The sequence below is a fragment of the Perissodus microlepis genome, chromosome 11 (genome assembly GCF_051167445.1).
Source record: "Perissodus microlepis isolate ML-2025 ecotype Zambia chromosome 11, ASM5116744v1, whole genome shotgun sequence".
Lineage (NCBI taxonomy): Eukaryota > Metazoa > Chordata > Actinopteri > Cichliformes > Cichlidae > Perissodus > Perissodus microlepis.
The window spans coordinates 37,071,943-37,086,820 of record NC_140471.1 but is presented as its reverse complement, the minus strand read 5'-3'; the positions used below and the strand labels follow the sequence as shown (position 1 = coordinate 37,086,820).

At 45.3% G+C, this 14,878-nt stretch overlaps 1 protein-coding gene across 1 annotated transcript in view; it reads right to left on the bottom strand.

The window, feature by feature from the left end:
* Positions 1-2,448: 2,448 nt before the first annotated feature.
* Positions 2,449-14,878, bottom strand: part of myo1eb (myosin IEb) — an 18,985-nt gene continuing 6,555 nt past the window's right edge. The window contains exons 6-27 of the mRNA XM_084944655.1: positions 14,752-14,841; positions 14,536-14,667; positions 14,332-14,466; positions 14,124-14,256; positions 13,300-13,496; positions 13,137-13,217; positions 12,895-12,981; positions 10,967-11,053; positions 9,346-9,513; positions 9,175-9,260; positions 8,642-8,723; positions 8,334-8,539; positions 8,111-8,255; positions 7,823-7,937; positions 7,569-7,738; positions 7,265-7,410; positions 6,933-7,079; positions 6,473-6,630; positions 6,321-6,395; positions 6,055-6,244; positions 5,783-5,946; positions 2,449-3,285 (exon numbers count right to left, since the gene is read on the bottom strand). Of these exons, the coding sequence (XP_084800781.1) occupies positions 3,209-3,285; positions 5,783-5,946; positions 6,055-6,244; positions 6,321-6,395; positions 6,473-6,630; positions 6,933-7,079; positions 7,265-7,410; positions 7,569-7,738; positions 7,823-7,937; positions 8,111-8,255; positions 8,334-8,539; positions 8,642-8,723; positions 9,175-9,260; positions 9,346-9,513; positions 10,967-11,053; positions 12,895-12,981; positions 13,137-13,217; positions 13,300-13,496; positions 14,124-14,256; positions 14,332-14,466; positions 14,536-14,667; positions 14,752-14,841 (2,871 nt within the window). The 3' untranslated portion in view covers positions 2,449-3,208. The remainder of the gene's footprint in view (positions 3,286-5,782; positions 5,947-6,054; positions 6,245-6,320; positions 6,396-6,472; positions 6,631-6,932; positions 7,080-7,264; positions 7,411-7,568; positions 7,739-7,822; positions 7,938-8,110; positions 8,256-8,333; positions 8,540-8,641; positions 8,724-9,174; positions 9,261-9,345; positions 9,514-10,966; positions 11,054-12,894; positions 12,982-13,136; positions 13,218-13,299; positions 13,497-14,123; positions 14,257-14,331; positions 14,467-14,535; positions 14,668-14,751; positions 14,842-14,878) is intronic.

Sequence of the window (14,878 nt, the reverse complement as noted above, 5' to 3'; positions counted from 1 at the left end):
TAAATACTCTAAATGAGAACAATAGAAATTTTCTATTACAAAATCAAATCTGACCGTGTTAATCTGGGCATGCTGTGTGTCGTCTCATTGGAGGGCCACTTTAGTGTTCAAGTAGTGCAAAACAAACAAACAAACAAACAAACAAACAATTACCAACAAATATTTCCTAAAACGTTTTGTTTGTTCTTTAAAATTTCAAATATTTTATAACAAGACAAATGTCTGTTCTGCCCTCTTAACTAACTGAAGCCTTTCATTGATCTACCAAATAAACACACTGATCCTGTCTGTCTGTGCACACATGTGGCAGCACTGCTGCTGTCACTGTGTTCGTATTTAATGCATAAGTGTGCACATGAGTGTTTGGCTCTGTCACTGAGCAAACACAGACGATCCCTCAGCATGTTTGTAAGTATGGGTGACGTGAGCCGCACGTGGCCCCCGGGCCCCGAGTTTGAGACCCCTGCTTTGACCTGAGGTCACAGCTGAGAGAATATATCCAGCATCACAGAAAAATGTGTTTTCATCATGAAACAAAACAAAAATGTCCTCTGCCAATCAACATCCCAAACACCTTTGAATTGGCTCAGATTCTCAGTGTTCACCGAGTCTGTGCATTTGTCACAAACAAGGCTCTCATCACTGTTCATTACACACCAACAAACAGCTGCTGTAACAGAGCTCACTGACAGATGTTCTTTGCTGTCGAGAAGCGAATATCGTCTGCTTTCATTTAAACAGAGATACTAGGCTTTACCACTAGGTGGCAGTAAAGGTGTTAGTAGCTCATTCAATCCACATGAAGCACACCTGTCTTCTCACAGCAGTCGATTGTTCCTTCTCTCCTTTAAATGTGTTTTTAATGTCCACACAGCCATTTCTGCAAGAGTGAACTGATGTTCGAGCTCAGTCTGAGTGAATCAGCACCTTTAGCTTGCAGCGGTGTTGCTGCAGCAGGAGCATAATATTAAAGAAACGTCCCCGACTCAGTCTGACAGCAGACGCTTGACATCAGGTGAACCCTGATTTCTTTTAAGGAGGGGATGGTGGTTATTAGTAATCCATGCTTACACTGTGATGTATTATGAAGAAGAGGGATAACTGTATGTGTGAAGAAGTTCATGAAGTCGTTACTAGTTAACGTTAAAGGGATGGTTGGCTCAACAGAGCTCTGACTGTTTGTCAGCCTGGCTACAGTGCTGAAGAGAAACCTGGGGTTGTTCTTATTTTCTTCAATCAGTGATGAATAGTAAGATGTTCTGGCTTTGTGGAGGGCTTTCTTATAAAGCAGCAAACTATTTCTCCAGGCTAAATGATGATCCTCTAAATTTGTGACACGCCATTTCCTCTCCAGCTTACGAGTCATCTGCTTTATGCTACGTGTTTGAGAATTATACCACGGAGTCAGGTACTTCTGATTTGAGGCCTTAGTTTTCACAGGAGCTACAGTATCCAGAGTCGTACGTAGTGAGGAGGTGAAATTATTAACAAGATAATCGACCTCTGTTGGAGCAGCGTTCAGATAGCTGCTCTGCTCTGTGTTGGTACAGGGCATTGAAGATGATAACAGTGGGGGGAATTATATTCTTAAACTTAGTTGCAGCGCTTTCAGAGCAGCACCAACTGCAGGCCAACATGGAGGAGGTGGAAGGAGAAATTGAAGATGATAACAGTGGGGGGAATTATATTCTTAAAGTAAAACTGTGATGAGATGTTCAGTTTCTATGTCAGAGTGTGATCAAAAACACTGCAGCAGGTTAATCAGAATGAGCACAGGGTAATCTTCGAAAACATTTGTACAATGAACACTGCTTCAGTTGCAAAACCAATTTTAAAAGTGTGTTTACCTCCACTCTGACATGACAGGAAGACAAAGCTGTGCAATTTGTGAATCACATAAATACCTGAAATGTTGCATTGAACCACTTTATGGTCACATTTAAAATTTAACAAAGTCATTTTTAATAAACATGCAAAACAGTAGCATTAACCTGCACAAGCTGCAAGATTTATTCATTTATTACAACTCATCCTACTGTGTGACGTTCCAGTCTCAGAGTTACTCTGACATTTCTCACTACTTATTCAGTTTTTCCTTTTGGTGTAAAACAACAGAGACACTATGGGATGGATGAGCCAATCTTTTCCAACTGTACCTAAAACCAGCACAACCCACTTGGTCAAAAGGACTCTGGGTAATGTAGTGTCCTGCTGTTTTTGTGCAAGTTTAAAAAAAAAACAATACACAGATAATTAAAAAAAAATGAATTAAAGTTTACGTTAAGAAAAAAAAATCCAAACTATAAAAATCAGAAAAAGTAAAGAAAAAAAGTTAAAATGAAAGAAAACAGGTGTGCCAGGTGAGCTGATCAGCTCAGGTAAGCTGCTGATTCAGGATAGGCTGCAGCTGAAACATTGATCCCGACAGAAACCACAGCTGAACATTCATCATCTACATCTGTTTATTTCAGGTAAAAAATATTTCCGTTTTAATGATGAGACAAATAAAATACCTTTATTTGTATATCAAAGCTCCTGTGTGACGTTCAGGGTCTGTTCATCTGCTCTGTTAATGTCAAATACTGTACAGGGCTTTAAATCTGCCACTGTGCTCACTTTGTTTTATTTCAGGGCTGTAATAAACACTGCAGGCTGCAGGGGGCACTGGATGGACTTCAGATGAATAAACCTTGCTGTCCTCACTGACCGGCCTCATAAATACTACCTGGCTAAACTAGTTATTCACATTTTTGTACAACACTGGTTAACCATCAACTCTAAGCCGTAATGCTGCCCTCCTCTCGCTCCATCTCTTGTAGACCAGAAAGATGCAAAGTCTTTGAACTGGAATTTAAAAATCTAGCATATGCAGTGTGTCAGAATGAGGACACCAATAAACTGTCAGATATACGGGGCTCCACCTGAGATGATCAGAGACTGAAGTCACACGAGGACACTGTGAAAACGAAGTTTTATGGGGACATGTAACCTGTATGCAGCGTTAATGGGACATCGGGAGTCCAGGAGTCAGTATGTCGGCACACCACACCCTGACCTTTCACCTCTGGGTACAGTGCAGCTGTTTGTTAGCACGCCATCTTCAGCAGTCAGCCTCCTTTTAGCTCTCAACCAATGTGTTGAAAGCTCCTATGACCTCTGACCCCAGCTGCAGCAGCAGGTTGGTACCTCTGACCCCTGGAATCGAGGTCTAGATCTTCTCCACATAGTTTCCAGGGAACATCCCCTCTCTGCCCCGCAAGCGACCAAACCACCAACCAGATGGATCTGTGGAAATGGAAAAACAATGCGTAGGACAAACATTCAGGTAAGCAAGAGAACTACGCGACCGTGCACGGTCCTTGTGGGAACTACGCGACCGCGCACGGTCCTTGTGGGAACTACGCGACCGTGCAGTAGCGGTTTTAGATACGGGTGACACGGGCGGTTGCCCGGGGCGGCATCGTGGTGGGGGGGCGGCATCACGGCCAGCGCATAGTGGGAATGTCAAAGGCACCGATCGGTTTTCTATCGCCCATTTGCTGGGAGTAAGGGCGCCCTCCACTTGCGAGGTGCGCCTGCTGGGGATAAAGGGATCAATAACAATTTAAAATTTATAATTTACAGTTTGATGATTTAAAGTCTCACAACCCGTCGAAAGGGGAGGGGGGCGGCTGCTTCCAAATAGAGCACATTTCATTCATAATGTTGTGAATCCAAGCCCATTATGGATTCATGATTTGAATCCTGGGTTGTGTGAAATCCCAGAAATACACCTTAGACAAAGTGAATCTGTGAACTAAGGTGTAGGTCTGTTAGGTTATGTTGTGGTGATCCTCGGGTTGGGGGATTTGTGTTCATACTGGAGTGCAAAATTAAAACCAATGGAAGATGGACAAGAACAGTTCAAAGCCATCAGGTGCTCAGTTTAGAAAAAAGAGAAAAGAAGAGGAGGAGAAACGAGCAACAGATGCAGGTAAGCAGATGTGTGATTGGATAATGGCAGGTCATCCTGAAACAATCAGAATCAGAATACTTTATTAATCCCTAAGGAAATAATGTGTGTTGCAGTTGCTCCAAGAAGAAATGGTAAAAATAGCAACAGTAACAGACTAAACTCCAAACATACATTATGTTACAGGTTTTAATATTAATTAGTCATTGTCAGTTGTTGATTTGTCCTGTTCTCATTGTATGACGAATTATGATGGCTGTTTGGTAGCCGTTTGCATACTATGCATACCCTCTCTCTCCATGTGTGTACAACAGCTTTATGTTAATGTACAATCCTTAATAACACACACCAATGAGTTAAACTGCAGGAATGTCTTAAAGACATAAAGACCTGGATGGCCGCTAACTTTCTGCTTCTTAATTCAGATCAAACTGAGGTTATTGTACTCGGCCCTGAAAATCTTAGAAATATGGTATCTAACCAGATTCATACTCTGGATGGCATTACCTTGGCCTCCAGTAACGCTGTGAGGAACCTTGGAGTCATTTTTGACCAGGACATGTCCTTCAACGCACATATTAAACAAATATGTAAGACTGCTTTCTTCCATTTGCGCAACATCTCTAAAATTAGAAATATCCTGTCTCAGAGTGACGCTGAAAAACTAGTTCATGCATTTATTACTTCCAGGCTGGACGACTGTAATTCATTATTATCAGGAAGTCCTAAAAACTCCCTGAAAAGCCTTCAGTTAATCCAAAATGCTGCAGCAAGAGTCCTGACAGGGACTAGAAAGAGAGAGCAGATTTCTCCTGTTTTGGCTTCCCTTCATTGGCTTCCTGTTAAATCCAGAATTGAATTCAAAATCCTGCTCCTCACATACAAGGTCTTAAATAATCAGGCCCCATCTTATCTTAATGACCTTGTAGTACCATATCACCCTATTAGAGCACTTCGCTCTCGCTCTGCAGGCCTACTTGTTGTTCCTAGAGTATTTAAAAGTAGAATGGGAGGCAGAGCCTTCAGTTTTCAGGCCCCTCTTCTGTGGAACCAGCTTCCAGTTTGGATTCAGGAGACAGACACTATCTCTACTTTTAAGATTAGGCTTCAAACTTTCCTTTTTGCTAAAGCATATAGTTAGGGCTGGACCAGGTGACCCTGAATCCTCCCTTAGTTATGCTGCAATAGACGTAGGCTGCCGGGGGATTCCCATGATGCATTGAGTTTTTCCTTTCCAGTCACCTTTCTCACTCACTATGTATTAATAGACCTCTCTGCATTGAATCATATCTGTTATTAACCTCTGTCTCTCTTCCACAGCATGTCTTTATCCTGTCTTCCTTCTCTCACACCAACCAATCACAGCAGATGGCCCCGCCCCTCCCTGAGCCTGGTTCTGCCGGAGGTTTCTTCCTGTTAAAAGGGAGTTTTTCCTTCCCACTGTCGCCAAAGTGCTTGCTCATAGGGGGTCATATGATTGTTGGGTTTTTCTCTGTATCTATGAAGCGCCTTGAGGCGACTTTTGTTGTGATTTGGCGCTATATAAATAAAATTGAATTGAATTGAATTAATATGTTTTGTGTGTGTGTGTGTGTGTGTGTGTGTGTGTGTGTGTGTGTGTGTGTGTTTGTGTGTGTGTGTGGAGGAGGGGGGGGGTGCCAAACAGGCTAGGACCGCCACTGCGACCGTGCACGGTCCTTGTGGGAACTACGATTCTGGATGAAAAAAATCCCTCTTTGTTTTAGTCCTACCGTGCAACTACATTTACTGTTGTTTAACAAGGTGTGTGATATCTAGTAACATCAATACAAGGTGGGGTATGGGTACTACCTTCAGTGACTATCTCAATGATGTCCTCAGCATTGAAGCTAAGCTCATCGGTGTCCTGGGCATCGTAGGCGTACAGAGCTCTGCAGTGAGGAGTTCGGGGCTTCGGTTTGGGTCGACCCGCTCCAGGAGGAGGCTTCACCTCCTTTGAACGGCGCCGGTGTACCCTACAGGTCAGAAGCAGGGATTACTAGTCATTTACGGATGGTCCATTTACTGGTCATACTGGTGACCACAGTTATTTCATAACACTGGGTCACTCCAAGCGGTCTCACCCTGCGGCACCCTGATCGGGAACATCCATAAAGCACATATCTTGGTTTTGATGGGGACGACTGTCATGGCGACGCTGGTTCTGGAGGCGGGGCAGGGTAGGTTGCTCCATGCTAGACTGCTGCCTCAGCAACGAGCCTCTGGAGTAGGCGCTGCCCTCCTTCAGGGCTCCACCCCCTCTGGAGCGAGATGCTGATGAGAATAAGAAACGTCAAAAAAGTCTTCTAAGAAGTTGTGAAAACACCTGAAACTTGGTTTTTGCTGATACCCGAGTGTTGCTGGTTACTGGGTGGAGCACGGTTTCCCATGTAGCGGCTCTTGCGGTTGTCTTTCCGGGTGGGACCTAGACGACAAACAGGCAGGAAGTAATGCCGAGTGGACAAGAGGTTACATTGGTGACTAAGTCAAGTCACAACTTACGGGAGTTTTTAGGCAGACCCGGTCCGATGGAGACCTGCAGGACCTTTCCGCTGGGCTTCAAGACTGCCTCGTCACCCTGACCCACCTGGAACTGGATCTGTCTGGATCCTGAGGAGCTGAACGGACCCCAGCCACCTTTCTTCACCTTAAACTCCAGGCTGGACGGAGAGAGAAGTGTAGAGATAGAGGCAGTGTTTGGTTAGTACCGGTCAGATCTGATGACTCATTGTTAAACCTGGGTTTAAGTGTTGGTTTCTCAGTGCATTTCCTGTAATAGGAACTATGTTCATTGGTTGTGCAGTTTGACTCCTTGCTTGTCTCAAAACACCAAAATGGCAACAGTGAAAATGCTCATCAGGAGACTTGGGTGGCCAAAGGGTGAGGCCATGGCGGCTAGCTTCATTTTTAAATACAGTGCATGAGGTATGCTGGAGAACGACAGATCGTGTTTAAAACTTACAGGTTATTGAATTTTAGTGGCAACTTCCTCTGCGTTTTGTCCTCATAACGTTTGACCAGCAGACTCAGAAACTCAGTTTTAAAGACACTCTGAAGAACGCTGTCGTACTCCTCTTCATGGATGATGAAGAAGTCGTCCTGAAGAGTGCTAACAAACAAAGGTAGGTCAGAGAAAGGCAGCAATATTTTGAATGCTATACAACAATTGCTATCTTCTAATAGCTTCATGTTTCTATTTCCAGTTCTACTTTTTGACCCAGTGGAAAGTACTAATCTGGCTCTGCTGTCTTTTTTTGGTTCTAATTGTAGTTTTTCCCAGTTCTGATGGTATACCTCAGAGAAACAGACTGGATTTTGTTGATCTCAATCTTCCTCTTGAGAACTTCCTGGATTTGACCTTTATCTGGACCGTGTTTCACCTTCTCCCGACCAATCATGTAAAGGAACTTTGGTGTCAGGATAAGGTCTCTCTTCACGGACTGTGGAACAACAGAAAAAGCAACATTTCAGAGAGGAAAGAAATATTCAGGGACTCTATCAGACATGATGGTAAACAGTCTCCAGCCGAGGATGTGTTCAAACAGGAGAACAGAACCAGATCTAGGCCTGTGGTTTTGCTTTTAGCTTGGGTTCCTACCCTGAATCTGCGGTCATATTTCACCACGACGTCAGCAAAATCAATTCTCTCTCTGCGGCCGACAAACTGTCTGATCTCAGGATGGTTATCGGTCCCGATATAATCACCCACGAAGTTCCTGTTGATGCTGTTTCTGCGGCGCTCTTTTTTGTTCAGCACAACATCAGAGGCTAGAGGAAACACGAATTAAAAGTTATTGAAAACAAACTCAGATTCAGAGTTTTTTTTAACCCATCTATCAAAAACAATCTTACCTTCCTCCCTCATCTTGACGTATTTGCGAACAGCAATGTGTTTGCGCCACGCCTTCTGGATGACACGAGCATACCCGTTATATTTCCTCTCCCGCATCTCCTCCAACAGAAAGAGCTGGAGAGAGGAAACGACACCATTATGACAGACGGAGCCAGGCCCTGACAGACCAAGATGACCGTGGGTCACAGCGGACCACAGCGCCGACATCCTGTACCAGGTTCTACCTCAGGCGTGCTGAATCTCAGCGTTCCTGATTGCAGTTAAACCACTTGCTGAGCTTTTCTTACCGACTCTGGAGCTTTGATGAAGACTTTGGTCTTCCCCAGCTGGAACTGATCCTGGTCCATATTGACCGAGTTGAGGAGGTGCAGCACTCCCTGACGCTCATCACCTCTCCACTGAGGCCAGGACTCCTTCGTCAGGATGGCGTACCTGCAGCACGGCAGTCTGAGTTAGAACCTTAACTTCGTCCCATTAGCTTAAATATCCTAACCATGTTTGACCTCCGACCTCTGCAGGAACTTATTGAAGACTCGTCTGTAAGCATATCCAGCTCGACGGACTCTGATGTTCTCTCGCAGGCCCAGGTACTCCACCTGGTGTCTGACCCGGTTCTCCTCCCAGTCCCGGGAGCGTTTGGTTTCATTGGGCTTGATGCAGCGGATGTAGTGGGGGGTGCACTTCATCAGGGTCTGCACCAGACTATTGGCTTGTTTCTAGAGGGCAGCGAACACACACCTGAGAACCACACCTGGCAAAGCTGCTTATTTCACTGTCATTTTAATTCTTAGTGGAGGTCTAACCTCCAGCTTTCTCACCTTGATCTTACTGCTAGCGGTGGTTGGTCGCCCTCGCTTCTCTGCCTCCAGGTTCTCAGGGAACAGAGCTCTGATGAACGGACTGCCCACAAACACACCACAGAGAAGGGATTGTGTCAGAGACACACACACTGCTTAGTAATGTGATTACTTCCACGCTTTGAACGCTGCATGGTTGTACTCTCTCCATCACTCCATGTTATCTATTGTTGATCTGCACATGTCTGTTACCATGGACGCCACACGCGCTTACGTCACTGTCATGAGACTCTCTCACAAACAAAATCACGGTTTAGTAACCCAGTGACACAGCGTGCTAACGAGAAAGTAACAGTAATCTAATTACTTCTTTGCAATGTTAAACCCTTCACTCGTTACTTGAAAAAAGTAATCAGATTACAGTAACACTGCCCATCTCTGCTGACAGCAGGATTCCTGACAAAGACGACGCGTTTATTCACTGCAGTTTTGCATCAGGGGCTGATAGAGAGGAATCGACACGCTCCTAAAACATCCACGCACAGAGTACTTACAACTCGCTGCTCTGCATCAGCTCGATGATGTCATTGAACAACACATCTCTGTTCCTCTCACAGAACCCGCTGACATCATACGACACCTGCCCACAGACACAGGTGCGGTCAGTAAACACAGACAGATGCGGTCATTAAAAACTCTGACAGGTATACAGGTGAGGTGAGGACCTTTCCAGCATAGTGGTGGACTATGAATCCTTTGTTCCAGCTGCTGAAGTGTTCGTGAGATCCAATCTGTCCCTGTAATTTCTGCAGCAGGGTCTGATCCGCCCCCTCACCTTTAGCGTGCATCGTGGCGCACACGTCGTCCAGGATGCTCATGATCCCAGGAGGATTCTGCAAAACAGAGGGTGTTCACTGAAAATACAGCTGTTTGAATTTGGTTTTATATAGTCTGACTTATAGTTTGTTCAAAACTGAGAGTTCAGGTCCTACAAGCAGCAGAAATCTCACCTGTACTCAGGTAATATCATAGCTGCATCAAGAGACCAAACAAGCCAAACGAGCCACACACTGTTTTTAAGCTTGTAAAGAGCAGATGTCTTTATCTTTTAATTAAAACTCAACGCCCACGAATACTCAATTAAAAACACCCGACTTTCACCATAAATACAAAAGTGAGAGTAATATTTGAGGACCAATTCTGTTTACATTATACATGCTTCCCTTAGGCAGCATCATTAGAAGACATAGCATACATTTACACTGCTGTGCAGATGACACCCAGCTCTATCTGTCCATGAAGCCAGATAACACACACCAATGAGTTAAACTGCAGGAATGTCTTAAAGACATAAAGACCTGGATGGCCGCTAACTTTCTGCTTCTTAATTCAGATCAAACTGAGGTTATTGTACTCGGCCCTGAAAAGCTTAGAAATATGGTATCTAACCAGATTCATACTCTGGATGGCATTACCTTGGCCTCCAGTAACGCTGTGAGGAACCTTGGAGTCATGTTTGACCAGGACATGTCCTTCAACGCACATATTAAACAAATATGTAAGACTGCTTTCTTCCATTTGTGCAACATCTCTAAAGTTAGAAATATCCTGTCTCAGAGTGACGCTGAAAAACTAGTTCATGCATTTATTACTTCCAGGCTGGACGACTGTAATTCATTATTATCAGGAAGTCCTAAAAACTCCCTGAAAAGCCTTCAGCTAATCCAAAATGCTGCAGCAAGAGTACTGACAGGGACTAGAAAGAGAGAGCAGATTTCTCCTGTTTTGGCTTCCTGTTAAATCCAGAATTCAAAATCCTGCTCCTCACATACAAGGTCTTAAATAATCAGGCCCCATCTTATCTTAATGACCTTGTAGTACCATATCACCCTATTAGAGCACTTCGCTCTCACACTGCAGGCCTACTTGTTGTTCCTAGAGTATTTAAAAGCAGTTTTGGCTCACATTCATGAAGAAGTCTGAAGGGTCCCTGAGTCTAACAGACCGCACACTTTGATAGGAATCCTTTACATGAGTAAAAATTGCGGGAGTATTATAAAATGAGCAGGCCACCCCTCTCCAGATTCCAGAAGATGGCTAATGACAAAAAACATTAACAACTTAAAGGGTAGGTGGGGTTAAAGTGGGAGGAGCTAAATCCTCTGTCAGACGGAATCAACTCGGGGGGCAACTGACCCCTAAGATGGAGCGTAAATCCTGCTGCAGTTTTTAATGATGTAACAAATGATTAATGTCAGTAATGTTTGTACGAGAATGAAAACACAGAGATGGAGAGGAGTACTCGTTAAATTTATCAGAGCTGTGTTCAGAGATTTGCGAACTCACCAGTTTGGACTCGATGAGGTCACAGACCACCTTGTTGTTAAAATATTCGATGGGAGTCCATTTGATTCCCTCCTGTACGTATTCCTCCTGCAGACATAACGGCAACATCCGGCTTCACATTTAGTCTGTTTATTTAAAGGAGGTCCCTGAAGTTTGTCCGACAATGTTATCAGTCAAAGTCAGCAGCGCTCCACCCGCACACGGAGCAGGCAGAGCACTGCTTTCCCCTCCTGAGGTTTTTGTTTTTTGTATGTTTTATTAATCCCCTGTAGGGAAATGACTCTGCATTTAACCCATTCACTCAGTGAAGCAGTGTTGCCTGATGTCAGAGGCGCCTGACGGTTTGCCAGAATCTCTTTGAGGCAGTCTGAAAGTCTTTTTCCATGGCCTCTCTGAACTCCTGCCACACCAGAGTTCTTGTTTCAGCCACATTTGGCTTGGCCTGTGAGTACCTATCAGCTGCTTCCGAAGTCCGACAGGCTAACCAAGCCCAATACGACTCCCTCTTCAGCCTGGTGGTTCCCCTCACCTCTGGTGTCTACTGTCTTTACCCGAGTGTCCACAACATATGGTCCAGGTCTGGTGATACGATTACAAAATCGATCATCGACCTGCGGCCTAGGATGTCCTGGTGCCACGTGCACTTATGGACAAACTGTGGTTTGCACAGAAGTCCAATAACAAAACACCGCTCTGGTTCAGATCTGGGACACCGTTCCTCCCAGTCACGCGCCTCCAGGTCTCGCTGTTATTGCCCACATGAGCACTGAAGTCTCCCAGTAGTATAGAGTCCCCAGGTGGAGCAGCTTCAAACACCCCACCCAGGGACTCCAAGAACACCAGGTACTCTGAACCGTCATTCAGCGCAGACGACAGTCAGGACCCGTTCCCCACCTGGAAGGTGCAGGGAACAAACCCCTTCGTTCACTGGGAGAAACCCCAACCGAGAGGATACTAGGATACCCACCCCAGCCCACAGGAGTATGTGGTGTCTGGCTCACTTCTACGGGCCATTTGACCCTTACACAACCTGCCCTTTGTCACCGATTCTGTTCGTAGCCAAGTGGTGGAAGGCTTTCACATCGGTGCTGTCAGAATCGTGTGATTCACTCACTCGTGTGAGTCGTGGTGAAGAAAGAGCTGAGTGTAAAAGCGAAGCTCTCAATTTACCGGTCGATCTACGTCCCTACCCTCACCTATGGTCACGAGCTGTGGGTAGTGACCGAAAGAACGAGATTGCAGATACAAGCTGTGGAAATGGGCTTCCTCCGAGGGGTGGCTGGTCGCTCCCTTAGAGATAGGGTGAGGAGTTTGGCCATCTGGGAGGGGCTCAGAGCAGAGCCGCTGCTCCTCCACATCGAAAGGAGCCAGCTGAGGTGGTGACAAGGATGCATCCTGGGTGCCACCTGGGTGAGGTTTTCCAGGCATGTCCCACCAGGAGGAGGACCCAGGAAACACTGGAGGGGTTATATCTCTCGGTTGGCCTAGGAACGCTTTGATGTTCCCCTCGACAAGCTGGAGGAGGTGGCTGGGGAGAGGGAGGTCTGGGCTTGTCTGCTTGAGTTCCTGCCCCTTGACCCGGCCCCGGACAAGTGGAAGAAGATGGATGGATTTATTTTAGTCAGTGCTGGTCAAAAATCACTCAGGAGGAAGCTGGAGAATTATTATTTGGATTCCTCGCACAAAAGTAACACCAACAAGACAAAGTTCATCATCTCAGAAAATAGTTGAATCAAGATTTGTCCAATAAACACCTGTAATGTCATGTGATATTAACTCTTTTCCACTGACATTTTATGTAGTTTTAAAGTCAGGCTGAATCAGTCAAACTTAGTAACAACCACAAAATTAATCTAATCCCAGAATAACTGTATGTCATCTGTGCACCAAGCGTTCAAAACAGTTTATTAAAAAAAGAACAACGTCACCTGTTCAGCCTTCAGCGTGAGCTCAATAAAAATCTGCTGCAGCTTCTCGTTCACAAAGTTGATGCAAAACTGCTCAAAACCATTTTGCTAAAAAAAAAAACAAACAAGTAAAAGTTAATCAATAATCAGAGTCGTTGATCATCAAATCAGCAGGAACAATCTAACAGGACCAGTTTGTCAAAGCAGGGAGTGTTTATTATTGTTTTGTAAGGTGTGGCTTAAGACAGGAAGTGTGTTTGTACCTGGAAGATCTCGAAGCCGTAGATGTCGAGGACTCCGATGTTGAGCTCCTCCTGCTCCTTCTGCATGGCTTTATTAATACACTGCCACAGAAACAGGAAGGTGAATGACCGGCAGTTAAAGAACGAAGAACAAAGGCTGTGAAGGCTGTGTGCAGGCACTGACGTCGACGAGGAAGTCGAAGAGTCGGGCGTACAGCGCTTTGGACAGGGCGTCTCGGGAGAAACAGGCCTGCTCGGTGTTCAGGGTCACCGAGATGGACTCGGTCTTCCCACCCCACTTACTGTCCATAATCCTGCTGGTCAGCTTACTGCAGAGACAGTCCTGAGAGATCCCCAGCAGGTAGGCCGGAAAGGCCAGGACTGACGAGGAGACAAGAGATTTTATTGGTTTAAGTGGTAATAAAAAACAAACGAAACACTGTTAACAACAACAAACTTTATTTATAGAGCACATTTAAAAACCAGCGGTATACCAAAGTGCTTAACGTAAGAGACAGAGAAGTAACACGAGTATTAAGCCATAAAAAAAATATGTATAAGAAAAAAATAGAGTAAGTCTAAGAGTCAGGTGTGAGCATTAACAAGCAGGAAAGGCGAGATTAAACAAATAGGTTTTTAACCGTGATTTAAAAGATTGGATGGAATCAGACGCCCAGATCACAATTGGAAGGTTATTCCACAACTCTGGTGCAGCCAGGGCAAACGCCCGGTCACCTCTAGACTTCAGCTGAGATCTAGGCTGCACCAAGAGTAACCGAGTAGATGATCTTAATGCTCTGGCAGGAACATACGATTTAAGGAGTTCCTTAAGGTAGCTCGGTGCTGTGTTGTTGGTAATTTTAAACGTGAGCAGCAGTATTTTAAATTGGATGCGGTATTTTATGGGTAGCCAATGCAGGTCAGCTAGAACAGGAGTGATACAGGCAAACTGTTACATGAAGACAATCATATAATAGTGTCATGCTGTAGTGTCAGGGGGTTTCTCACAGTTCTGGCTCTCCACCACCGCGTAGTTGTTCTCCTCTCTGAAGCTGATGTTTCCCAGATGAAGAATTCCTGCGACGAGCTGAAGAACTGAATCCTGATCTTCCAGAGACAGACCGACCACTGACATGGCCTCCTGAGAGACACACAGGTACACACACTTTAACACACATACGCACGCACACAGGTACACACACACACGCATACAGACCATCGTATCCGAGAACTCCTTCTTGTCGTTAACGTCCTCCACCGTGTAGGTTCCCGTTTGGTTGAGGTAGTTGTAGTAGTCAGGGGTCGTGACCCCGAGGTTCTCCCTCTGCTCTGCGGTAGCGCCTCCCAGCAGCTGAGGTCAGAGGCCAGCATTAGCTTCCGTTAACAGTTATAGTACACGTTGCAGCACATATTGCAGTACCTGGTAGTAGATATGGAAGTTTCTCTCTCCTTGATTCTGGGAGACGACTCGACTTTTCTCCAGCAGGAAGTTGGAGATTTTGCCTCCGTCAGGAGCTCCTCCTCGGCTGAACTGGATCTCAAAGTATTTGCCCTGTCGGGATAAGGGCAGCGTGTCTGTGGGCGTCTATGAATCTGCGCGGCGGCAGCCAAAGTATCTGTGTGCTATCATACTCACAAATCTGCTAGAGTTGTTGTTGCGGACGGTTTTAGCGTTTCCGAAGGCCTCGAGCAGAGGGTTGGACTGCAGGATGATGTCTTTGACGTGCTGCAGGTGATAACACAGGGTGGCATCGCTAACATCA